The sequence below is a fragment of the Zophobas morio genome, unplaced genomic scaffold (assembly GCF_036711695.1).
Source record: "Zophobas morio isolate AGI-343-1 ecotype UQ-CSIRO unplaced genomic scaffold, CSIRO_AGI_Zmor_V1 ptg000008l, whole genome shotgun sequence".
NCBI lineage: Eukaryota > Metazoa > Arthropoda > Insecta > Coleoptera > Tenebrionidae > Zophobas > Zophobas morio.
In genome coordinates, this window is record NW_026972113.1 from 6,188,614 (window position 1) to 6,216,316 (window position 27,703).

General features: G+C 33.4%; 1 protein-coding gene across 1 annotated transcript; it reads right to left on the reverse strand.

Moving 5' to 3' along the window:
* Positions 1-440: 440 nt before the first annotated feature.
* LOC135125161 (uncharacterized) lies at positions 441-26,739 on the reverse strand. The gene is made up of 5 exons (XM_064050536.1): positions 26,391-26,739; positions 20,288-20,642; positions 20,059-20,242; positions 19,696-20,009; positions 441-1,752 (listed from the first exon to the last, which is right to left on the reverse strand). Exons 2-5 carry the CDS (start codon positions 20,586-20,588, stop codon positions 1,646-1,648), a joined length of 906 nt encoding a protein of 301 aa, XP_063906606.1. The 5' UTR covers positions 20,589-20,642; positions 26,391-26,739; the 3' UTR covers positions 441-1,645.
* Between the last annotated feature and the right edge of the window lie 964 nt (positions 26,740-27,703).

The window sequence follows — 27,703 nt, forward strand, 5'->3', positions numbered from 1 at the left end:
CTTAATTTCAACTGATCTCTCTAGACGTCGCTGCGGTGTGGACAGCGAATGACATATAATCCAAACCACGCGATTTGTGTTTTCTACCAATGATTTTGAGGAAAGTTATGAATGAGGTTTCCACACCTTACTTCTACCACCGTGATTTTGCGTTTTTCTAGTAACATAACCTCGCTTGTCACATGTCAAGTTTGTCACTTTCAAAGCAATAATACCAACTACACGTGGTGGCACGCTACAATTTAAAAATTTGCAACCATATGGAATACTTTATTTCGTGTTTATTTACCCAACACTTTTCAATATTTGCGTCGGAAAAATATGTTATTTTCCTTCCATAATTCTTAACATGCAGGATGTGGTGGAAGTTTTATTTATAAACGGCGTCGTGATTTATCACATAATTCAACCCGCAGTGGCGTGCAAACGAAAACAAGAACTAACATTTTGAACAATTTATTTCTAATAAATTACATTGAACGTACATTAAAAATTATTAACAAATCCTATTACAAATCACTGTTAGGTAGTCCTTTGGTTATTGTTATTATATTGACACAACACTTCCCGAACAACAATACAAATATATCTGATTTTAACGATTTATTACGTCATTTTTGATTGTCTACTTACAAACAACGTTGATAATTGTTATTACGTCAACAACTCTAAAACCCATAAACATGTGACATTGTGCGATATGGAGGGTTTAGGTATCACATTTAACATGAATAAAAATCTAAATACAAAATTATTCGTTTTTTAAAAAGTTCTTATTTTAAAAAGTGTTTTTAGTTTCGTGTTTATTGTTACGTCATTCGTGATAATTGTTTTCAAGGTCGTGATATTGACAGCTTATTCAACACGCAGCACCGTTGACAGAGAGAGACGGATATATGGCGCTGCGTCGTTTCTCACACGAGTCGCCCCTGGAGCGTCGTTTATTTTCGGCGAAAGTTTGGATTAGCAACGAATATCACGAATTTGAGTTTTGTCAAGTGATAGCCAATGACGTAACAGCTCCTAGGATTTATGTGATTGTCATTTAATTTTCCTTTTAACATATTAAAACTAGAACTAATCTCTAACTTGATGGTGTAGGATCCCTCGAACGGTGTGTGTAAACTATTTCATTTAATCTAAACAAATTTTATTTTTAATCGCTATTGCAGTGTTTATTACTTTAAGGTTAGTCTTCGTATATACCCTGCCATGACTTACTAAATAAACCTAACATTCACAATTTGACATCGTAACATCTCCTTTATAAAAACGTTTGTTTCTGAATACTTTAAACACACGTATCCGACTTCCCAATTGTCAAAATAAAAATATTAACACATTTTTCAGCTAATTGACGATACTGAGCGACAATATCGGTGATGCTGATCCGACTGTCAACAGCCGTTGTGCCGAGCATCCATTTATAACACGAATCAACAATCTCTTATACAATAGGGTAGTAGCTGTATAGAGGACCAAATTTGAGCCTGACAGTCGTATTTATTTTAATTGGTGGGATTTCAGTCTTTTTCTTTTGATATTTCAGTTTTTATTATTGCACTTTTGATTCAGTTTTCAGTGTCTGCCAAATTTGGCCGAGAAATTTTGGGTATATAGATTACAGGGCGGGGCTGGAAGTAAGTCATTTTAGAGTGTTAGGGACGGAGGCGGTTAAGTTGTGGAGGCTGTCATGATTGGTTGAGTCTTCGTCGGTCATGGAGTTCATTAGTTCTTCGTTTTCTTTTCGAACTGAAACAAAAATATTCAGGTTAAAATCTAACAACGAACTATACTTTTATTTTCCCAAAATTACTAATTTTTAGCTAGCTAACGCTCGGTAACTAAAATAAAATTCGCACATTCAAATTTTATCATTTTTCTAAGAAACTGGATGTGTTCGATGATACGTAAGGAGCAAGGGAAGTTCTATTTAGAACAGCAACGAAACGGTATTGTAGCGTACAGTAGCGCAATTGTAGAGTAAGTGCCACACTAAATAATTTAAAGTCAAACTAGACATTTGTATTTGACAGTAACTTGAATGGCTGCCACCTCAGACTTTCAAAATAACTATAATTATTTTGACGATTTTTTTTTTAATAATGGTATTAAATTTCCTCAATAGAAAAACTAGTATAAGAAACGGGTTCTATAAACTCATTGTCACACTCGTTTTTCCTAAAAACTCGTTTCAGAAACTTGACCTCGTCTCAAGGTTAGTTAAATTATTATTAAATGACTTTGACCTCGTCTGATAATAATGCACCCTATGACACACCCATTGCTGCCAACACTTCAGAATTGCCCCTACAAATTTTTTTTTCAATCATTAATGGTCAAGGGCTGGTTGTCAAATTTTAGGATTCCAACTCTAAAATGACCTGATCTGACCTAAATGAAATGACCTGACCTGACCAACGTCATATCAAACTTTTTTTTTAATATACCAAGTGACTAATAATGTTTGCGATTTATTTGTCAGGTTGGCAAAATATTTGAAATTTTATGATGGCATATCTAATTGTCAGTTTGAAATTTTGGGTGCCCGTCAATTCCTCATCACGTTTGTTACGCGTCCTCATCTTAAAATTGAGAACAGTGAACTGACATGGTAACATTGCTGCCAACAATTCAGAATTGCCACTAAAAAAATTTTTTTCAATCATTAATGGTCACCAACTACTTTGCGTTTATAACCGAATTTTTCAAGTACTCAAACAGAGTGCTCTAATAACTCAATTACGTTTCGTAATAAAATTGGGGTAATTTATGTTTTCAAAATTGGTATCTAGTCCTTAAAGTTAAACAAAATAAACGTCAAAATAACGAAATGATATTTTTCTGGTATTTCGGAGAATTTGTCTTCAGCATCGTTAATAATAATTTGATTATTGTGAACATTTAAACGTCAAATGCTACAATTTGACATTTGTCGTACCAACCACCACAAAATTCCCCAAAGTTTCAATAATCCAGTTTTTATTTAAAAATAGAAAAAAGGTGCTAAGTAAAAAAATTGCATAAAATAGACATTTCATGAGACATTTTATAGCATTCATCTCTTAAAAACTTGTCTGACGACTGGTTGTCTAATTTTGGCATTCCAACTCTAAAATGACCTGACTTGACTTGTCCTGAGCTGACTTGATCAACGTCTTATAAAACTTCTTTTTTAATATACCGGATGACTATTAATGTTTACGAGTTTTTTGTCAGGTTGGCAACATTTTTAAAATTCTATGATGGCGATGTCATATTTAATTGTCAGTTTGAAATGTTGAAATCCTGAGTGTCTGCCCTCTTCTCATCACGTTTGTTACGCGCCTTCATGTTAAAATTGACAAGTGTGAACTAATATGGCAACATTGCTGCCAACAATTCAGAACTGTCACTACAAAAGTGTGCTTCAATCATTAATAATCATGTGGTAGTAGTTTCTAATTCATGTTTATAACCAAAATTTTAAGGCTCCCAAACTGAGTGCTCTAATAACTTAATTAAGTTTCGTACTGGTGTAATTTATGTTTTCAAGATTGGTAATCGTTGAAGATAAACAAAGTAAGTGTCAAAATAACAAAAAGATGTTTTTCCCGTATTTCGAGGGACGTAAGATTGTCTTCAGCACCATTCATTGTTAATAATAATTTTATTATTGTGAAAATTGTAACTCCAAATGCTACAATTTGACATTTGTCGTGCCAACCACCACAAAATACACCAAAACTTTAATAACTCTAATTTTTATTCAAAATTGGAAAAAGGATGTGAAGTACAAAAGTAGCATAAAATACGCATTTCATAAGACATTTTACAGCATTCATCCCTTACAAAATTTGTCTGACGACTGGTTGTCAAATTTTTCCAACTCTAAAATGACCTGATCTGACCTAAATTCAAATGACCTGACCTGACCAACGTCATATGAAGCTTGTTTTTTAATATGCCAAGTGACTAATAATGTTTGTGATTTATTTGTCAGGTTGGCGACATACAGTAGCGGTCATTTCTACGGAACCACTCGATAAAAAGTCAAGTTGGTAGCCCTGTCATCCAGTACTTTACGTCGAACGCGGTTGGTAGCGGTAGTTGATATGGCAATCGAAACTAGCACAACACGAATGTTTCGGTTGCCCTCATTTATGCCGCACTGTATCCCGCGCAGACTGTATGTTCTGTTCATCTATTTATTAAAATAAAATATCTACATTGACAATGGGGCCATCTAACCTGTCAAATTTTTGACACATATGTTTTCCCCCAGAAACCCGTCAAGGCCACTTACACTAAACAAATTTTGAAAATTTACACTAGGGAGTGGTTCCATAGAAAAGATCGCGACTTTATTTGAGATTTTATGATGGCATATCTAATTGTCAGTTTGAAATTTTAGGTGCCTGTCAATTCCTCATCACGTTTGTTACGCGTCCTCGTCTTAAAATTGACAACAGTGAACTGACATGGTAACATTGCTGCCAACAATTCAGAATTGCCACTGACAAAATTTTTTTTCAATCATTAATGGTCACCAACTACTTCGCGTTTATAACCGAATTTTTCAAGTACTCAAACAGAATGCTCTAATAAATCAATTACGTTTCGTAATAAAATTGGGGTAATTTATGTTTTCAAAATTGGTATCTAGTCGTTAAAGACAAACAAAATAAACGTCAAAATAACGAAATGATATTTTTCTGGTATTTCGGAGAATTTGTCTTCAGCATCGTTAATAATAATTTGATTATTGTGAACATTTAAACGTCAAATGCTACAATTTAACATTCGTCGTACCAACCACCACAAAATTCCCCAAAGTTTCAATAATACAGTTTATATTTAAAAATAGAAAAAAGGTGCTAAGTAACAAAATTGCATAAAATGGACATTTCATAAGACATTTTATAGCATTCATCTCTTAAAAAACTTGTCTGACGACTGGTTGTCTAATTTTGGCATTCCAACTCTAAAATGACCTGACTTGACTTGTCCTGACCTGACTTGATCAACGTATTATAAAACTTCTTTTTTAATATACCGGATGACTATTAATGTTTACGAGTTTTTTGTCAGGTTGGCAACATTTTTAAAATTCTATGATGGCGATGACATATCTAATTGTCAATTTGAAATGATGAAATCCTGAGTGTCTGCCCTCTTCTCATCACGTTTGTTACGCGCCTTCATGTTAAAATTGACAAGTGTGAACTAATATGGCAACATTGCTGCCAACAATTCAGAACTGTCACTAAAAAAGTGTGCTTCAATCATTAATAATCATGTGGTAGTTGTTTCTAATTCGTGTTTATAACCAAAATTTTAAGGCTCCCAAACTGAGTGCTCTAATAACTTAATTAAGTTTCGTACTGGTGTAATTTATGTTTTCAAGATTGGTAATCGTTGAAGATAAACAAAGTAAGTGTCAAAATAACAAAAAGATGTTTTTCCCGTATTTCGAGGGACGTAAGATTGTCTTCAGCATCATTCATTGTTAATAATAGTTTTATTATTGTGAAAATTGTAACTCCAAATGCTACAATTTGACATTTGTCGTGCCAACCACCACAAAATTCCCCAAAACATTAATAACTCTAATTTTAATTCAAAATTGGAAAAAGATGTGAAGTACAAAAGTAGCATAAAATACACATTTCATAAGACATTTTACAGCATTCATCCCTTACAAAATTTGTCTGACGACTGGTTGTCAAATTTTTCCAACTTTAAAATGACCTGATCTGACCTAAAATCAAATGACCTGACCTGACCAACGTCATATGAAACTTGTTTTTTAATATGCCAAGTGACTAATAATGTTTGTGATTTATTTGTCAGGTTGGCAACATATTTGAAATTTTATGATGGCATATCTAATTGTCAGTTTGAAATTTTGGGTGCCTGTCCATTCCTCATCACGTTTGTTACGCGTCCTCATCTTAAAACTGACAACAGTGAACTGACATGGTAACATTGCTGCCAACAATTCAGAATTGCCACTACAAAAATTTTGTTTCAATCATTAATGGTCACCAACTACTTCGCGTTTATAACCGAATTTTTAAAGTACTCAAACAGAGTGCTCTAATAACTCAGTTACGTTTCGTAATAAAATTGGGGTAATTTATGTTTTCAAAATTGGTATCTAGTCGTTAAAGATAAACAAAATAAACGTCAAAATAACGAAATGATATTTTTCTGGTATTTCGGAGAATTTGTCTTCAGCATCGTTAATAATAATTTGATTATTGTGAACATTTAAACGCCAAATGCAATAATTTGACATTTGTAGTACCAACCACCACAAAATTCCCCAAAGTTTCAATAATCCAGTTTTTATTTAAAAATAGAAAAAAGGTGCCAAGTAAAAAAATAGCATAAAATAGACATTTCATAAGACATTTTATAGCATTCATCTCTTAAAAAACTTGTCTGACGACTGGTTGTCTAACTTTGGCATTCCAACTCTAAAATGACCTGACTTGACTTGTCCTGACCTGACTTGATCAACGTCTTATAAAACTTCTTTTTTAATATACCGGATGACTATTAATGTTTACGAGTTTTTTGTCAGGTTGGCAACATTTTTAAAATTCTCTGATGGCGATGTCATATTTAATTGTCAATTTGAAATGTTAAAATCCTGAGTGTCTGCCCTCTTCTCATCACGTTTGCTACGCGCCTTCATGTTAAAATTGACAACTGTGAACTGACATGGCAGCATTGCTGCCAACAATTCAGAACTGTCAGTACAAAAATGTGCTTGAATCATTAATAATCATGTGGTAGTATTTTCTAATTCGCGTTTGTAACCAAAATTTTAAGGCCCCAAACTGAGTGCTCTAATAACTTAAATTAAGTTTCGTACTGGTGCAGTTTATGTTTTCAAGATTGGTAGTCGTTGAAGATAAACAAATCTATGAAACAAAGTAAGTGTCAAAATAATAAAAAGATGTTTTTCCCGTATGTCGAGGGACGTAAGATTGTCTTCAGCATCATTCATTGTTAATAATAATTTTATTATTGTGAAAATTGTAACTCCAAATACTACAATTTGACATTTGTCGTGCCAACCACCACAAAATTCCCCAAAACTTTAATAACTCTAATTTTTATTCAAAATTGGAAAAAGGATGTGAAGTACAAAAGTAGCATAAAATACGCATTTCATAAGACATTTTACAGCATTCATCCCTTACAAAATTTGTCTGACGACTGGTTGTCAAATTTTTCCAACTCTAAAATGACCTGATCTGACCTAAATTCAAATGACCTGACCTGACCAACGTCATATGAAACTTGTTTTTTAAAATACCAAGTGACTAATAATGTTTGTGATTTATTTGTCAGGTTGGCAACATATTTGAAATTTTTGGATGGCCTATCTAATTGTCAGTTTGAAATTTTGGGTGCCTGTCGATTCCTCATCACGTTTGTTACGCGTCCTCATCTTAAAATTGACAACAAGAACTGACATGGTTACATTGCTGCCAACAATTCAGAATTGCCACTACAAAAATGTTTTTCAATCATTAATGGTCACCAACTCTTCGCGTTTATAACCGAATTTTTAAAGTACTCAAACAGAGTGCTGTGCTCTAATAACTCAGTTACGTTTCGTAATAAAATTGGGGTAATTTATGTTTTCAAAATTGGTATCTAGTCGTTAAAGATAAACAAAATAAACGTCAAAATAACGAAATGATATTTTTCTGGTATTTCGGAGAATTTGTCTTCAGCATCGTTAATAATAATTTGATTATTGTGAACATTTAAACGTCAAATGCTACAATTTGACATTTGTTGTACCAACCACCACAAAATTCCCAAAGTTTCAATAATCCAGTTTTTATTTAAAAATAGAAAAAAGGTGCTAAGTAAAAAAATAGCATAAAATAGACATTTCATAAGACATTTTATAGCACTCATCTCTTAAAAAACTTGTCTAACGACTGGTTGTCTACTTTTGGCATTCCTTCTCTAAAATGGCCTGACTTGACTTGTCCTGACCTGACTTAATCAACGTCTTATAAAACTTCTTTTGTAATATACCGGATGACTATTAATGTTTACGAGTTTTTTGTCAGGTTGGCAACATTTTTAAAATTCTATGATGGCGACGTCATATTTAATTGTCAATTTGAAATGTTGAAATCCTGAGTGTCTGCCCTCTTCTCATCACGTTTGTTACGCGCCTTCATGTTAAAATTGACAACTGTGAACTGACATGGCAACATTGCTGCCAACAATTCAGAACTGTCACAACAAAAGTGTGCTTCAATCATTAATAATCATGTGGTAATAGTTTCTAATTCGTGTTTATAACCAAAATTTTAAGGCACCCAAACTGAATGCTCTAATAACTTAATTAAGTTTCGTACTGGTGTAATTTATGTTTTCAAGATTGGTAATCGTTGAAGATAAGCAAAGTAAGTGTCAAAATAACAAAAAGATGTTTTTCCCGTATTTCGAGGGACGTAAGATTGTCTTCAGCATCATTCATTGTTAATAATAATTTTATTATTGTGAAAATTGTAACTCCAAATGCTACAATTTGACATTTGTCGTGCCAACCACCACAAAATTCCCCAAAACTTTAATAACTCTAATTTTTATTCAAAATTGGAAAAAAGATGTGAAGTACAAAAGTAGCATAAATTACACATTTCATAAGACATTTTACAGCATTCATCCCTTACAAAATTTCGCTGACGATTGGTTGTCAAATTTTTCCAACTCTAAAATGACCTGATCTGACCTGACCAACGTCATTTGAAACTTGTTTTTTAATATACCAAGTGACTAATAATGTTTGTGATTTATTTGTCAGGTTGGCAACAAATTTGAAATTTTATGATGGCATATCTAATTGTCAGTTTGAAATTTTAGGTGCCTGTCAATTCCTCATCACGTTTGTTACGCGTCCTCATCTTAAAATTGACAACAGTCAACTGACATGGTAACATTGCTGCCAACAATTCAGAATTGCCATTACAAAATTTTTTTTCAATCATTAATGGTCACCAACTACTTCGAGTTTATAACCGAATTTTTCAAGTACTCAAACAGAGTGCTCTAATAAATCAATTACGTTTCGTAATAAAATTGGGGTAATTTATGTTTTCAAAATTGGTATCTAGTCGTTAAAGATAAACAAATTAAACGTCAAAATAACGAAATGATATTTTTCTGGTATTTCGGAGAATTTGTCTTCAGCATCGTTAATAATAATTTGATTATTGTGAACATTTAAACGTCAAATGCTACAATTTGACATTTGTCGTACCAACCACCACAAAATTCCCCAAAGTTTCAATAATCCAGTTTTTATTTAAAAATAGAAAAAAGGTGCCAAGTAAAAAAATAGCATAAAAGACACATTTCATAAGACATTTTACAGCACTCATCTCTTAAAAAACTTGTCTGACGACTGGTTGTCTAATTTTGGCATTCCAATTCTAAAATGACTTGACTTGACTTGTCTTAACCTGACCTGATCAACGTCTTATAAAACGTCTTGTTTAATACACTGGATGACTATTAATGTTTACGAATTTTTTGTCAGGTTGGCAACATTTTTATAATTCTATGATGGCGATGGCATATTTAATTGTCAATTTGAAATGTTGAAATTCTGAGTGTCTGCCTTTTTCTCATCACGTTTGTTACGCGCCTTCATGTTAAAATTGACAACTGTGAACTGACATGGCAACATTGCTGCCAACAATTCAGAACTGTCACTACAAAAGTGTGCTTCAATCATTAATAATCATGTGGTAGTATTTTCTAATTCGCGTTTATAACCAAAATTTTAAGGCTCCCAAACTGAGTGCTCTAATAACTTAATTAAGTTTCGTACTGATGTAATTTATGTTTTCAAGATTGGTAATCGTTGAAGATAAACAAAATAAGTGTCAAAATAAAGAAAAGATATTTTTCCCGTATTTCGAGGGATATAAGATTGTCTTCAGCATCATTCATTGTTAATAATAATTTTATTATTGTAAAAATTGTAACTCCAAATGCTACAATTTGACATTTGTCGTACCAACCATCACAAAATTCCCCAAAACTTTAATAACTCTAATTTTCATTCAAAATTGGAAAAAAAATGTGAAGTACAAAAGTAGCATAAAATACACATTTCATAAGACATTTTACAGCATTCATCCCTTACAAAATTTGTCTGACGACTGGTTGTCAAATTTTTCCAACTCTAAAATAACCTGACCTGACCAACGTCATATGAAACTTGTTTTTTAATATGCCAAGTGACTAATAATGTTTGTGATTTATTTGTCAGGTTCGCGACATATTTGAAATTTTACGATGGCATATCTAATTGTCAGTTTGAAATTTTAGGTGCCTGTCAGTTCCTCATCACGTTTGTTACGCGTCCTCATGTTAAAATTGACAACAGTGAATTGACATGGTAACATTGCTGCCAACAATTCAGAATTGCCACTACAAAAATGTTTTTCAATCATTAATGGTCACCAACTCTTCGCGTTTATAACCGAATTTTTAAAGTACTCAAACAGAGTGCTCTAATAACTCAGTTACGTTCCGTAATAAAATTGGGGTAATTTATGTTTTCAAAATTGGTATCTAGTCGTTAAAAATAAACAAAATAAACGTCAAAATAACGAAATGATATTTTTCTGGTATTTCGGAGAATTTGTCTTCAGCATCGTTACTAATAATTTGATTATTGTGAACATTTAAACGCCAAATGCTACAATTTGACATTTGTCGTACCAATCACCACAAAATTCCCCAAAGTTTCAATAATACAGTTTTTATTTAAAAATAGAAAAAAGGTGCTAAGTAAAAAAATAGCATAAAATACACATTTCATAAAATATTTTGGAGCACTCATCTCTTAAAAAACTTGTTTGATGACTGGTTGTCTAATTTTGGCATTCCAACTCTAAAATGACCTGACTTGACTTGTCCTGACCTGACTTGATCAACGTCTTATAAAACTTCTTTTTTAATACACCGGATGACTATTAATGTTTACGAGTTTTTTGTCAGGTTGGCAACATTTTTAAAATTCTATGAAGGCGATGTCATATTTAATTGTCAATTTGAAATGTTGAAATCCTGAGTTCTGCCCTCTTCTCGTCACGTTTGTTACGCGTCCCCATCTTAAAATTGACAACAGTGGACTGACATGGTAACATTGCTGCCAACAATTCAGAACTGTCACTACAAAAATGTGTTAATTTGGGTTTATAACCAAATTTTAAGGCACCCAAACTGAGTGCTCTAATAACTTAATTAAGTTTCTTAATGGTGTAATTTATGTTTTCAAGATTGGTAATCGTTGAAGATAAACAAAATAAGTGTCAAAATAACGAAAAGATATTTTTCCCGTATTTCGAAGGACATAAGACTGTCTTCAGCATCATTCATTGTTAATAATAATTTTATTATTGTGAAAATTGTAACTCCAAATGCTACAATTTGACACTTGTCGTACAAACCACCACAAATTTCCCCAAAATTTCAAAAAATCCAATTTTGATTAAAAAAAAAAGGTATGAAATTAAACGAAAAACTAAAATTTGGGTCCCCATCTCCTACCGGTGTAAACCTCCTCTCCCGCCGTCGGCCTCAGCGTCTTCAGCTCCACGTCCGCCGGCGGCGCGAACGTGTAATACCTCGCCACCGTGCTGTTCCTCCTCCCCCATTCCGACTGGTGCGTCAGCGTGACAATCACCACCAGAACACACGAAAACAGAATAAAAAGAAACGTCCCCACTACTATGTACACCGTCCTGCGCCTCTTCCGCTCCCGCGCCTTCTGCTCGGGCGAGAGCCACTTCCTGGTGGTGGCCGAGGACGTTTTGTGCCTCCGCGAGGACGCGACGCTGCTCCTCCGGTTCGAGGCGCTGCTCTTGCGTCGGGGCGCCTCGAACGCGCTGATCTGGCAGCTGTTGCGGTGGGGCCGCTTCGGGGGGGCGGACGTCCAGGCGCGGATGTCGTCCAGGGAGGAGGTGACGCGGGCCTTGGGCAGGGTCGAGGGGACGTCGTCGATGAGGCAGTCGATCTCCGGGAAGTCGAGCGGAGGGTCGGGAGGAATGGACATTGTGTGCAGGCACGGAGGTGTGCGAATACTGCGGGTTGGTGAGAGTGCTTATGGAGTCTATTAATACCGAGACGCGGGTTGGGAGAGGCGAACGAAAGAGAAATATGGTGCGGATCTGGCAGTTTTAACAGGTTGGAGGAGTGCGGGGTGGTAAACAGTGGAGAAATTAAACATCCTTTTCAATTGGGGGGTCGGCTGGTCGACAACCAGTAATGAGCGCTCGATAAATTTTTATTTTCATCATAAAATAGTGTGGTATTAGGGTAGAATGTCAAAAAATAGGTCTGCCATTTCCGTCTGTCAGTTCTCTCTATTGACCATTTTATAGGGTTTTTAAGGTTATCGCGAGCATGCTAATCGAGATTTTTCTCTTTATTCCTTCCAAAAACTTGATGACGTAAACTTTTTTAAGTGGAAGTTATCAAAAATTGTGTGTATTGTTTAGTTCTGGAGTTTATATAACTCAATTTTCAATGCAATTCAATCTAAAAACATTTGCCTAAAATTATTTAGACAGAACTTTTCTCTCTTAATAAAATAAATTGTTCCATTCACTAATTTTTTTGAGCCACCTGTATAAACATTTCTAAATAGTTAGGAATGCATAGATAAACTACATCTGTAGACAACACCGGGTGACTATTAATGACTGAAGCAAATTTATGTCTTGGCAATTCTGAATTATTGACAGCAATGCTAATATGTCAGTTCACAATTGTCATTTTTAGCACGAACGCGCCTAACACAGGTGTTGAGAAGGTGGCAGTTCTGACATAGTGTCATAAATGTCAATCTAACAATTAGGTATGGTATCACTGATCATAAAATCTTAAACATGTTGCCAACTTGACAAAAAAAATCATAAGCATTAAAATTCACTAAGTATTTTGCACAGCACAGCTTTATCCAGCAAAATTTTAAAATGACGGCATCAGGTTTTTGGAGGGATCAACAAATAATTTTCATTAGCGATTTACCATGCTTACGATACTCTTGTTTTTTTCAAGTAGGGTGATTTTCAATCAACAAAAAAAAAATGCAACAAAAAATGACTACACAAAAAAATATAAAAATGGTGATTAACATTAAGGAACAAAAAATACGACAAAAATGCTTCAAAAAGGCCACAAAAAATGTAACAAAAAACGCAACAGTCTTAAAAAATATATTCCATAAATGGGGTTCGCCCTGTCGAATATATAAGAATAATAATAATAATAATAATAATAATAAAAAGGGAAACAAAAAAAAATACAAAAAAAATTGAAGAAAAATGACAAAAAAAGAGAAAAAGAATGAAAAAACGGCATTTAAATAGGAACCGAAAAACGTGATCAAAAAAGTTTATAAAAAGTGCGACCAAAAAATCGACAGAAAATTCAAGAAAAAAAGGGAATAAAAACCGGGAGGGAAAAACAACAAAAAAACAACAAAAAAGAAGACGACACAAAAAACTGACAAAAAGACGCCAAAAGAAGCAAAAGCAAGGTCACCAAAAAGGAACAAAAAACGTAAAGTAAAAAAAAATGAGAAAAATTGCATCAAAAAACACGTAAGAGCCTATTTTTTATATTTCGGATAGGATTCATCCAGCAAAATTGTGAGGTGACGTCATAAAATTTTTAGAAGGGATGAACAGATTAATTATGATTAGCTCTTTCCTATGTTTACGACAACCTCAGAACGTTACACATTACAGTGAAAAATATAAAATTAACTGGTAAAAAGACGTTACAAAAAAAAGGTTGAAGAAAGGTACAAACTAGCGACTACATAGAAAAAAAGAGCAACCAAGAAAATATGAAAAAAGGGATTAAAAAAGACAAAAAACAAAAAATACGAGAATAAGAAAGTGAGGGTAAAAAAAATGCCAGTTGATAAAAAGATACAAAAACAAAGAAATGCGCAAAAAAAAAACAAAAAGGTAACAAAATCTGCGAGAAAAAAACTAAAAAGGTAACAAAATCTGCGAGAAAAATGACGACAAAAATATAAAGACAAATGTCGGAAAAGGGCCGAAAACAACAATAATAACGGATGAAAAAGAACGAAGAAACCGATAGAAAAAAGGTAACAAAATAGCGACTGAATAAATTGACAAAAAGGGCGGCAACAAAAAAGGAGAAAACGAAAACGACAAAAAAGACCTAAAAATTCCACAGAAGATAAAAAGTGCCATTTAAATAATGAAACAGAAAAGACGACACAAAAAGCTGACAAAAAAAGCTACCAAAGGAAACAACACAAAAAAGGCGATTAAAACAAAAAGGGATGACAAAACGCGACAAAAAGGCGGCAAAAAGGCCACCAAAAATCTATACCAAAGGCGACACAAAAAACAATAAAAAAAACTGACAAAAGAATGGAGGGAAAAAGCAACCAAGAAAAAAGGCCAAAATGGGTAAAAAGCGAAAAAAGAGCAACACAAATAAACAAGAACAAAATAGACAAAAAACGGAAAGGAAAGATAACAAAAAACAGCAACAAAAAAAATTGCAACAAAAACACGACACAAAAAACCGTTAAAAAAGTAAGAAAAAAAACGGCGATCAAAATAAAGGGATAAGAAATACCTTCGAAAAAAGACCGAAAAAAGCAACAAAAAATCTGGCAACGGTGCAGAAAAAAAGCCATAATAAGGAAACAAAAAAAGACAAAATGGGAGAAAAGTAATAAAAAAACTACAAAAAAGCGACAAAATGGGTGTTGAAACACAAAAGATAATGAAAAGCCTCATCAAAAGAAAACAACAGGACAAACAAAGGACAAAAAATGAGGAAAAAAACGACAAAAAAAATCAAAAAAGACAAAAAACCACAAAAAAGCATCAAGCAAGCAATAAAAGATACCTAAATAGGGCGAATGAACCGAAGGAGCAAAAAAGATCAAGAAAAAGCGATAAAAATGGACGACAAAAAAGGGACAAAAAGTTAAAAAAAATGCGACAAAAAACATGGCAGAAAAAATCTTAAAAACGGGAAAAAAACAACAAATTCCACAAGAAAGGTGACAAAGAAAAGACGGAAAAATGCGATTTAGATAGGGACCAAAAAAGTGACCAAAAAAATTCTATAAAAAATGCGAACAAAAAAGCTACAAAACAGAAACAACAAAAGTAAAAAAAGAGGAAAATGGCAACAAAAAAGACGAAAGAACGCAAAAATAAGGAGATAAATAAACCCCAAATGTAGATTCATAGTACCTAAAATTGTGAGGTACAAAATAGCCACTAAATAGACAAAAAAAGGCAACAAAAAATGTGAAAAAAGAGATTAAAAAAAACAGAGAAACAGACAAAAAAATGCGAGAACAAGTAAGTGAGGGTAAAAAAATGCGACTAACAAAAGGACACAAAAGCATAAACAAATGCGTGGAAAAAACAAAACAGCAACAAAATCTGCGAAAAAATGACGACAAAAAGATAAAGACAAATGTTGGAAAAAGGCAACAATAAAACGACCAAAAAACAGACGTAAAAATTGGACAGAAAACTTAGATAAAGAAATAAAAAAAACGACAAAAAGGCGAAAAAAGCGACAAAAAAGTAAAACAATCGACAAAGATGACGACATAAAAGGCCACAGAGAAAAGCTATCAAAAAAGAACATGGTAATTTCTGGTAAGAAAATATGGATCTCACAATTCACAATTCCTCGAGTCACGCCGAACAAAAAAGTCATCAGAATTGAAATCGGGTGGGTGGGCGGGGCTTATATTTTGCTTTTTCTTTTTCTTAATATACATAGTCATCCTTTCATAACAAGAAACTTAAAACATGGTTAAAATGGTAGATTTTTACAAGGAAATATGGATTTTGCATTTATGGGGCGAAACCAAAGTGGAAAATGGATATTTCTTTATACAAATTTTCCATTTTAAACATGTTTTAAGTTTCATGTTGTGAAAGGAAGATAATACATATTAAAAAAAAAGCAAAATGTTAGCCCGCCCACCCGCCCTATCTCAATTGTGATGATTTTTTGTATTAGGCGTGAATCAAGAGGACAGAGCTTAACTGCAAAATCCTTATTTCTTTACAAGAAACTAAAAACATATTTTTGAGTATCGTGGTATTCAAAGAACACAATGCATATCAAGAAAAAACGGCAAAATATTAACCCCGCCCACCCACCCCATCTCAATTGTGATGATTCTTTTATTCTTAGAAACTTAAAGCACGTTTAAAATTGTAAATTTTTTTAAGGAAATTTGGATTTTGGAATTAGGCTTCGTTCGTCGGTCTGGCAACGAATGAAAAATTCATCACAATTGAGATCGAGAGAGCTTGTTCTTTGGTTTTTTTTTTAAATTAATACATTTAGTTTTCTTTATATAACACGATTACTTAAGAACATATTTCACATGGTAATTTCTCGTAGAAAAAGAAGGATTTCACAATTCACAATTCCTCGAGTCACGCCGAATAAAAAAGTCATCAGAATTGAGATCGGGTTGGTGGGCGGGGCTTCTATTTTGCCTTTGTTTTCTTAATATACATAGCCACCTTTTCATAACAAGAAACTTAAAATACGGTTAAAATGGTATATTTTTCAAGGAAATCTGGATTTTGGAATTGTGGTGCGAAGCCTAATTGGAAAATCGATATTTCTTTACACAAATTTTCCATTTTAAACATATTTTAACTTTCATATTGTGAAAAGAAGTCTATACATATTAAAACAAAAAGACATAATTTTGGCCCGCCCACCCGCCCTATCTCAATTGTGACGATTTTTTTTATTAGGCGTGAACCAAGGGGACGGAGCTTAACTGAAAAACCCTTATTTCTTTACAAGAAAATAAAAACATGTTTTTGAGTCGTGGTGTTCAAAGAATACTGTGTATATTAAGAAAAAAAGGCAAAATATTTGCCCCGCCCACCCACCCCGTTTACATTCGTATGATTCTTTTTATTCTTGGAAACTTAAAACACGTTTAAATTCATAAATTTTTGTAAAGAAACATGAATTTTGCAATTAAGTTCCACCCCGCAGCTCACGATGAATAAAAAATCATCAGAATGGAAATCGGGTGGGCGGGCAGGGCTTATATTTTGCTTTTTCTTTTTCTTAATATACATATGGGGCGAAGCCTAACTGGAAAATGGATATTTCTTTATACAAATTTTCCATTTTAAACATGTTGTAAGTTTCATGTTGTGAAAGGAAGATAATACATATCAAAAAAAGTCAACATTTTAGCCCGCCCACCCGTCCTATCTCAAGTGTGATGATTTTTTGTATTAGGCGTGAATCAAGAGGACCCTTATTTCATTACAAGAAATGAAAAACATATTTTTAAGTATCGTGGTGTTCAAAAACAAGGGACAAAATGGTGAAAATAAAAAAAAAGTGAAAAAAATATATGAAAATTAACAAAAAAGGCGACAAAAAGACGAAATATCTAAAAAAGGGTAAAAACAGAAGCAAAACCATAACAAAAGGGGCAAAAACAATGCTACAGAAAAAGGCCATAAAAAGCAAACAAAAAAGGAAAAAAACTAGAAGAAAATTGACAAAGCACCAAAAAAGTCCACAATAAAGTGCGACTAAATGAAAGACCAGAAAAATACAACCAATAAACGCGACCACAAAAAAGTCAAAAAAATGAGGAAAAAAGGCAACAAAGAAAGAATAAAAAATGTGACAACAAAAAAGGAGATAGAAAATATAAATTCAATGATAAACCACAAATGTAGACCCACTTTCTGCATTTTATCTAGGATTGATACAGCTAAATTATGAGATGACGTCATCCAGTCTTTTGAAGGGATAAACAGATCATTTTTGATTAGCGATTTATCATGTCTGTGACAACCTCAAATCGTACTGCCAAAAAATATAAGAACAATGACAGAAAAATTCATAAAAAGCTAATAAAAATCGGGAGGGAGAAAAGTAACCAAAATAAAACTACAAAAAGACGACAAAATAGGGATTGAAAAAAGTAAAAACAAAAAATAATGAAAACCTCACCAAAGAAAAACAACAAGACAAAAGACAAATAAGTGAGGAAAAAAGCGACAAAAAATGCAATAAAGGCACAAAAAACGACAAAAAGGACACTTAAATAGGGCGAATAAAACGAAGAAGCAAAAAAAGTTAAAAAAAAGGTTTAAAAAATACAAAAAACGATGAAAATAGGGCAACAAATTTTTTTTCTCTGCATAATAGAAAGAAGTAAATACGTTATATTATAAGATTTACACAAGAACCACTTTGCAAAATTTTGAGATGACGTCATCAGACTTTTGGTGGGAGCGATCACACAATTTTTGGTTAGCGTTTTAGCATCAAAATAAAAATAATACATCAAAAATTTTAGTACAGAATAAAACCGCTCACAGACGACAGACATGCGTAAACGGGAGACCAACTTATTCATACTATAGGAGTTATGGAATGTCGAGAAAAAATGACATAAGTCTCGATGACGTCAAAATCTCGCTTGAAAATTGTTAAATTTTTGTCGTTATTTTTACATATTTTTTAATATTCATTTTTACCACGTTCAGCTCATGGATTTTTTACAATGTTGGCCAGTCTGAGTTTGTACTTTGACAGTTATTTGACGTTCATTCATGCCAACTGCTTCAGTTAATTAAATAATTACTACACTTTGAATTTTTTCTTTACGTCAGCACAAACTGACTTTTATTTTGCTATCTATTATTAAAATTTGTGTATAGAAGAATTTTCGTTGAACAGTAATATAATAAATGTTACCGTGACGCTAAACCTAAATTTATTTCAGTGTGTAGGTATGTTTAAAGTATACACTGAAAGCGACGACACTTAAGGAGCATTTTGTCCCAAATCTCAAGTTGTCACCTCTCTGCTCCTATACGTCAAGCTTATTGTGACAGCACACTGGATGCACGTCACTGCATTATTCGTTTTATTCTCAAAGAATAAATAAACGCAAATTTTTCAGTTAACTGGAACTGACTAAGAATAAGGACGGAGACGACAGTAATTTGTAAACTACAAGATTTATGGGTAATTACCTGCTGTATATATTACTAAGAAGTTTATTTAAAAGAAGACGAATACGAGAGCATTACGTCCGCCTCTCTTGATCTTATTAGATACACCGTATGTCAAAAAAATACCGTTATTTAGACGCACCTGGGGCACAAACAAACAAGTCCAACTTCTTAGATAAATTATAAAAGTAGGTTTCTATTCGCTTTAGTTAATATATTCGTGGCACTTCAGACGGAATTCTAGACACCATTGAAACTTGACATGAATGATATATTAAGCGCTGGAACCGATACCGGATTCGCAATTCTGTTGGATCTATTTTTATTATTTATTACTCACATAAAAACGTATGCTACACCGTCTCAAAAAAAAGAACTATTCACTCGTTACAAACGGCCAGTAAAGGGACATTATTTATTTATCCTGTTTCCTCGAATTCAAAGAAAAATACAAGCGCACGAAAAATCGACCAATTTCCTTGTAAGTGCGGATGAGCAGCGCCTTACTAAAGAATTTAGAAGCTAAAGAATACGAAATCAGAATCGATAGAACTCGAAACACGAGCAGGAAAAGCTGTATGATACTAGTGCAACACTAGGTTATGGAGACAATTAGCCTTACCCATATCATCTATAAGCGGAGCCATCCTAAGGGTAATCCCCACCAGCAGCAGGCACATAAATAGCAACAAAAAGGCAGTAAGAACAATGGTCATCCGAGCCCTTTGAGACAACTCATCGTCATCCAAGTCCTTCAAATCATTGACCTGCACTGCCACCGCTGTCATCTTCATCTGGCTCCTTTGGTGTTTCCGACGCCGCCTCTTCTTCCTCTGAGCCCTCTTGACCGTACTCATGGCAGCAACCTCCTCAGGATCAAGACTGTTGTAATCTTCGAGATTGAGCGAAATGAAGTCGCTATCGACGTGGATTTGTCTACGAATATCGTAATGAACGCATTTCTTAACACCGTCGTAAAACTCACATTTCGTTGGGGTTTTGCCGACAGCAGCAATTCTCCGCGCACGTCAACATGGCTTCCCTGTGCAAGAACCCGTAATTTTCGTTACCGTCTTCGTCGCTGAACTGAAGGGTGCGTTCATGGGGTTTGTGCGACTTCCTGGCGCGTCTGGGTGACGAGTGGTGGTGTATTCTTCGTTTGCGGTGATCTGGAAAGCGAGCTAGACGTGTGGCTGCATGGAGGAAGCGGTTACCTGTGCGTTTCCCGTCGCGTCTTCGACTGACTTCGTGTCGTTTGGGTAGTGGCGAGTGGATCGATACGATTTCGTCTTTGTCTTTTGAAGACACTGTCGATGTTGAAGTGCCTCGGAGTTTGTTGAAGAGGCTCTTCGGGCTGGAAGTGATGCTTGAGGATTTGCGTTTGGCGTTTTTTAATGTTTCTACTTTGTTTTCTATGAGAGTCTTGATGACGGCTTCGAGGCGAAGCGCCTCTAAACTGGCGTTTCGAGGTACATCAATGCAGAGATCTTCGGTGGATACGGCTTTATCAGTCATGGTTGTGACGTCACGAAGAGGGCATTTTCTGGTTAATATTGTCTGGAACTAGAGCTGAGAACAGGTGGTCAGAAAAGGGGAAAATTTGGAGTGTTTGGACTGGTTCGAGCGTATGGTTTCTTAGAATAATGCGTTGTATCGATGCAAAATCGAAATGAGGCAATTTATTGCATTGATTAAATCAAGAATGATTCACCGATTTTCCAGAAAATGCGTCTTTAACTTTACATTTATTTTAAGTTATAGGGGTTATCATAAATAATAATATAAAAAAAAACTTGATAATTCTCTCATATCAAAAAAACAATGTCTGTATTTCTTTCGTTTACCAAAATATTTATGACAATTTCAAGATCTTAAAACAAAGAAACGGAACGAAATGTTTGAAAAGAGATGGCCACAAACAAAAAACAAACTGTTGATACTTCGGGATGAGTTAATGTGAAAACTACTCGCCAAAATAAATAACTTTGTATACATTTTCCAGCTGAGTTTGAAACAATAAGGCAAAATGCATTTTATTATTCTTTTCAGAATTCCAAATTTTGGAATTCAATTTTTAGGATTTAGGATTGGAGGCAAGATAACATCAGGAACTACAAAAATTTCCGAGTTTGGATCCATGATTGTTGTTTTTCAAATTTAAGATTTTAGGCTTCTAGATTTATATTATTTTTTTTAATTATTTTGAAATTTCAAAAATCAAGACTTGAATGGATATTCCAGTACCATCTAGGGCTTCAGATTGGCAGGATTTCAAATTTTAGGATCATAGGATTCAGGATTCCAGAATTTCAATATTTATGTTTTGTGATTTGGCGTTTTAGGATTCAAGGCTTTTGGAACATGGACTCCAGAATTTCAGAATTTGGAATTTAGGAATTCAATTTTTAGGATTTAGTATTAGAGGCAAGATAACATCACGAACGACACCTTTAAAATTAAGGAATTTAGAACTCCAAGATTGTGGATTTTAAAATTTAAGATTTCAGGCTTCTAGATTTAGCAGAATAGTATTAATTTTTTTAAGGATTTTGCAATTCCAGGTAATAAAATTCAAAACTTGCAGTACCATCTAGGGCTTCAGATTGCCAGGATTCCAAATTTTAGGATCATAGTATTCAGGATTTCAGAATTTCAATATTTATGTTTTGTGATTTGGTGTTTTAGGATTCAAGGTTTTTGGAACATAGACTCCAGAATTTGGAATTTGGGAATTCAATTTTTAGGATTTAGAATTAGAGGCAAGGTAACATCAGGAACTGCACCTTTAAAATTTCCGAATTTGGAACACCAAGATTGTGGATTTTAAAATTAAGATTTCAGGCTTCTAGATTTAGCAGTAGAGTATTATTTTTTTTTAAGGATTTTAGAATTTCGTATTATAGGTATTAAAATTTAAGACTTGAATAGATATTCCAGTACCATCTAGGGTTTCAGATTTCCAGAATTCCAAATTTTAGGATCACAGTATCCAGGATTTCAAATTCACAATTTCAACATTTATGTTTTGTGATTCAAGGTTTTTAGAATATGGATTCCAGAATTTTAGAATTCCGAATTTGGGAGTATAATTTTAAGGAGTTATCTTTAGAGGTAAGATAACATCAAGAACTACACCTTTAAAATTTCCGAATTTGGAATTCCAAGATTGTGGTTTTTAGAATTAAAGATTTCTGGTTTCTAGATTTAGCAGTATAGTATTAATTTTCTTTAAGGATTTTGCAATTTTATATTTCAGGTAATAAAATTCAAGACTTAAATGGATATTCCAGTACCATCTAAGGATTCAGATTGTCAGGATTTTAGGATCATAGAATTCAGCATTGCAATATTCATGTTTTGTGTTTTGGCGTTTTAGGATTCAAGGTTTTTAGAACATGGACTCCAGAATTTCAGAATTTGGAATTTGAGAATTCAATTTTTAGGATTTAGGAATAGAGGCAAGATAACATGAGGAACTACACCTTTCAATTTCCGAATTTAGAACTCCAAGATGGTATTAAAATCCAACACTTGAATGGATATTACAGGATCAACTAGGGTTGTAGATTGCTAGGATTCCAAATTTTACGATCATAGTATTCAGGATTTCAGAATTTCAATATTTCTGATTTGTGATTCGCCGTTTTAGGATTTAAGGTTTTTGGAATAAGGATCCCAGAATTTCAAAATTCGGAATTTGGTAATTCAATATTTTTAGGAATTAGGATTAGAGGCAAGATAACATGAGGAACTACACCTTTAAAATTTTCGAATTTAGAACTCCAAGATTGTGGATTTTAAAATTAAGATTTCAGGCTTGTAGATTTAGCAGTAGAGTATTAATTTTTTTTTAAGGATTTTTGAATTTCGTATTATAGGTATTAAAATTTAAGACTTGAATAGATATTTCAGTACTATCTAGGGTTTCAGATTTCCAGAATTCCAAATTTTAGGATCACAGTATCCAGGATTTCAGAATTCACAATTTCAATATTTATGTTTTGTGATTCAAGGTTTTTGGAATATGAACTCCAGAATTTCAGAATTCCTAATTTGGGGATTCAATTTTTAGGATTTACGATTGGGAGGCGTGATAATATCAGGAACTACACCCTCAAAATTCCAAGATTGTGGTTTTTAAAATTTAAGATTTCAGGCTTCTATATTTAGCAGTAAAGTATTAATTTTTTTAAGGATTTTAGAATTTCGTATTAGAGGTATTAAAATTCAATGAATATTCCAGTACCATCTAGGTAGGGTTTCAAATTGCCATAATTCCAAATTTTAGGATCATAGAATTCAGCATTTCAAAATTTATGTTTTGTGATTTGGCGTTTTAGGATTCAAGGTTTTTGGAACATGGACTCCAGAATTTCAGAATTTGGAATTTGGGAATTCAATTTTTAGGATTTAGGATTAGAGGCAAAATAACATGAGGAGTTACACTTTTAAAATTTCCGAATTTAGAAGTCCAAGATGGTATTAAAATTCAAGACTTGAATGGATATTACAGGAGCAACAAAGGGTTTAGATTGCCAGGATTCCAAATTTTAGGATCATAGTATTCAGAATTTCAGAATTTCAATATTTCTGTTTGTGATTCGCAGTTTTAGGATATAAGGTTTTTGGAATAAGGATTCCAGAATTTCAAAATTCGGAATTTGGTAATTCAATATTTTTAGGAATTAGGATTGGAGGCAAGATAACATCAGGAACTTCACATTCAAAATTTCCGAATTTGGAATTCCAAGATTGTGGTTTTTAAAATCTAAAATTTCAGGTTTCTAGATTTAGCAGTATATATAATAATAATACTATACTGCTAAATCTAGAACCCTCAAAAAATTAAAAATTAATCCAAAAAAAATATATTTTTTTTAGGATTTTGCAATTTTATACTTCAGGTATTAAAATTCAAGACTTAAATGTATAATCCAGTATCATCTAGCGTTTCAGATTGCCAGAATTCCATATTTTAGGACTACAGTATTCAGGATTTCAGAATTCAGTATTTCAATATTTCTGATTTGTGATTCCGTCCTTTAGGATTCAAGGTTTTTGAAATATGAACTCCAGAATTTCAGAATTTGGAATTCGGGAATTCAATGCGATATAACATAAGGAATGACACCTTTAAAGTTTCCGAATTAGGAATTCCAAGATTCTTTAAAATTTAAGGTTTCAGGCTTCTAGATTTAGCAGAAGTGTATTAATTTTTTTAAGGATTTTGCATTTTCGTGTTTCAGGTAATAAAACTCAAAACTTGCAGTACCATCTAGGGGTTCAGATTGCCAGGATTCCAAATTTCCGGATTTCAGAATTCAGAACTTCAATATTTTTGTTTTGTGATTCGGCGTTTTAGGATTCAAGGTTTTTGGAATATTGACTCCAGAATTTCAGACTTCCGAATTTGGGAATGAAATTTTTAGGATTTGAGGCATAATAACATCTGAACAGCTTTAAAATTTCCAAATTTGGAATTCCAAGATTGTGGTTTCTAAAATTTAAGAATTCGTATTACAGGTATTAAAATTCAGGACTTGAATGGATATTCCAGTACCATCTAAATTTTCCCATTGCCAGAAGTCCAAATTTTAGGATCATAGTATTCAGGATTTCAGCATTCAGAATTGCAATATTCCTGATTTGTGATTCGGAGTTTTGGGATTTAAGGTTTTTGGAATATGGATTCCAGAATTTCAGAATTCCGAATTTCGGAATTCAATTTTTAGGATTTAGGGTTGTAGACATGATAACTATACCTTTAAAATTTCCGAATTTGGTATTAAAAAATTGTGGTTTTTAAAATTTAAGACTTCAGGCTTCCAGATTTACCAGTATAGTACTATTTTTGTAAGGCTTTTGGGATTCACAGAGTTTGGAATATGGACTCCAGAATTTCAGAATTTGGAATCTACGAATTGTATTTTTTAAGAATTCTTGTAGAGCTTGTTTTTCTAAATTCATTAATATATCAGAGTTTATTCACTCATACTCGCCACTGTCTATGATTCGAACGCATTACATTACGAAAACACACTTGTTTACATTTAATCGATAGTCCTTAGAAAACGGTCAAACAACAGACAGATGGAAACGAGAAACCAATTTTTTCGTACTCTAGATATTATGAAACGTCAACAAAACATGAAAGCAGCAAATCGCCCGATGGACTCGATTACAATAAAAAAATATTTTCATGCAGTCAAAAAATAAAAAAAACTTGATGTCATTCCCGAAAAACCAAATTTATATATTTCTTTGTATGTTGTTAATGAACAAGTCTAATAAATTTCAAACTTCTACCTGTATTTTAAAATAACCAAGACAATACTATAAATATAACAAAAATAAATAAGAATGGGAATGCGGCGAAAGAAAGAGTTTCAGAATTTGAAATTACTATTGAGAACATTCTGGCCAAAATACGAAGGTTCAGTACAGACTTCTGCGTAATTTGAAACGTTAACAAAAATAAAGTAAAAAATTTTGACCAGAATGGTGGAGGCGCCGGGGAAATTAATTGATCCTTTAGAATAAAAAGTTTCTTTGTGTATTATAATATAATTATTAGTTGTACTGTGGCCATATTTCGTCCAAATAAAGTAGGAAAGTAACTACATACAAATTGAATAAAAATCTAAGCTGAAAGCAAGTGTCAGAATTTTTTACTTTTCAAAAAGCAAATTCCACTGCAAGTTTTCAAAGGACCCGCTATCAACGTCATTTATACCCATAGACCAACTTCCAAAAACCTTGAAAGAAAAAGTTTGACACAAAAAAATTACTGGACAAAAATTACGTCATTTGTTGAGCATTTGTTGTGTTATAATAAACTGTATTTTCCATTAAAAAAAAGCTTCCTTATTGTGACGTATTTCATTACAAGATTTTTACATATATAAATTTAGGACGGTAAAGTTGGCAAGTATAATTTTAAAATAGCTTGTAATTCCGGCACCCAATTAATCAAAAATAACGAGTTCAGACAGCGCCCCATTCCCACCTGCGGTCCCAAAATAAAAGCCACGCCACAGTTATCGAACCCAATCATAAAACCTGCCATAAATATTTACTCATTGTTCGCGTCTGTTCGAATGCATTTTATGTCTTTTCCAAAACAAAAACAATATAATTTAGTTATTTCTGGCGTGTTTATACGCAGCCCGCCCGGAAACGAGCAATAATTGTCCCTAATAAACCCGTCCAAACCTGGCAAAACCGGCACTCTGCCAGTTATCAATCGCATCACCGATCATAATCACCATAAAACCACTCCAAAACCAACAAACCATCAACTAATTATCGACAACTTACATGAGCAACACGAAAATGGCCCTTATCACCACATACATCACCAGCGCGTTCACGACGACCACATATTGCGAAATTTGTTTGCTTTCTTAAGCGGGATGATGTTCAAGGAAAATTCATTTTTGCGTACGGGTTGTTTAAGACGGACATTTCAACGCATAAACACAGTTTAGGTGGTAGGTGTGAAGTGAATTGGGAGCTGGGATGCTGCGATGGTTCGCATGATCACCGTTTCGATCCGGGATGGCGCTAATTGCACGAGTGGAAGACAAAGCGGATCATTGCTGCTCCGGATGCCGCCAGATCGACACTGAAATGGGAAACCGGCGAAATAAAAATCGAAATGGGCGTCGTGGGAGGGCTAAATTGGTTGTAAACGTCGTGCGAATGGTACATAGAAATGGGTGGATCGGGTTACTTTTGACGTCTGTGGGTAGCTCTCCTACTAAATAATAAAGCTAATTTCAGAAATTTTGTCTAAATACACAATACACAAATTTTATGTTCATTCTTCACAAAATTTGAAACTTGTAATAAAAATACATTTTTACCAAATCAGATGAACGAATTTGAACGAATTTTTATTTTATTATTATTACTATTATTATTAGTATTAAAATCTGTTGTATTGTTTCCTACATAATTGAAATCAGATGAACGAATTTGAACGAATTTTTATTTTATTATTATTACTATTATTATTAGTATTAAAATCTGTTGTATTGTTTCCTACATAATTGAAAAAACTGGGAACTTCGTAATTGTACTGTTGGCAACAATACGTTCACCACTTAGCTTATTTCCCTAATTATTTAATTTACTTCTCTTTTACTGACTTTAATTTTCATTCTGTAATGTTTCTTTTCATGTTTTACTATTCATGAGTAATTAAGAAATTGAAAATAAGCGACATTGATGACAGCTTACAGTGACAGCAGTAACTCTAACGTCATAATCTCACAAATATTACCAGAAACCATAATCACACGTTACAATGAACAGAGACAAAAAATCGACGGTCCCCTTTATCATGAAACATTGACGTTTACACTAGGGAAATTCTTGAAGGTCGGTTGCAAGGTGGACACGTGCAACCCGAGTCGACTCTACTTATGTCGTTTAATTCTGAGAGAAGTCGCTATTTATTTTCTTTTCTGTCAAGAAGTGTGGTTATGTCATGTTTAGGTAATGGCTTTTTATGTTGTGGATATAGAAAACACAACAAGGGAGGATATTCTATGGATGTGGGTTGTTCCGAGTTTGAACTTTGACGATTATTTAAAGTTTCTTGAGTGAATATTTCCTAAATTGATACC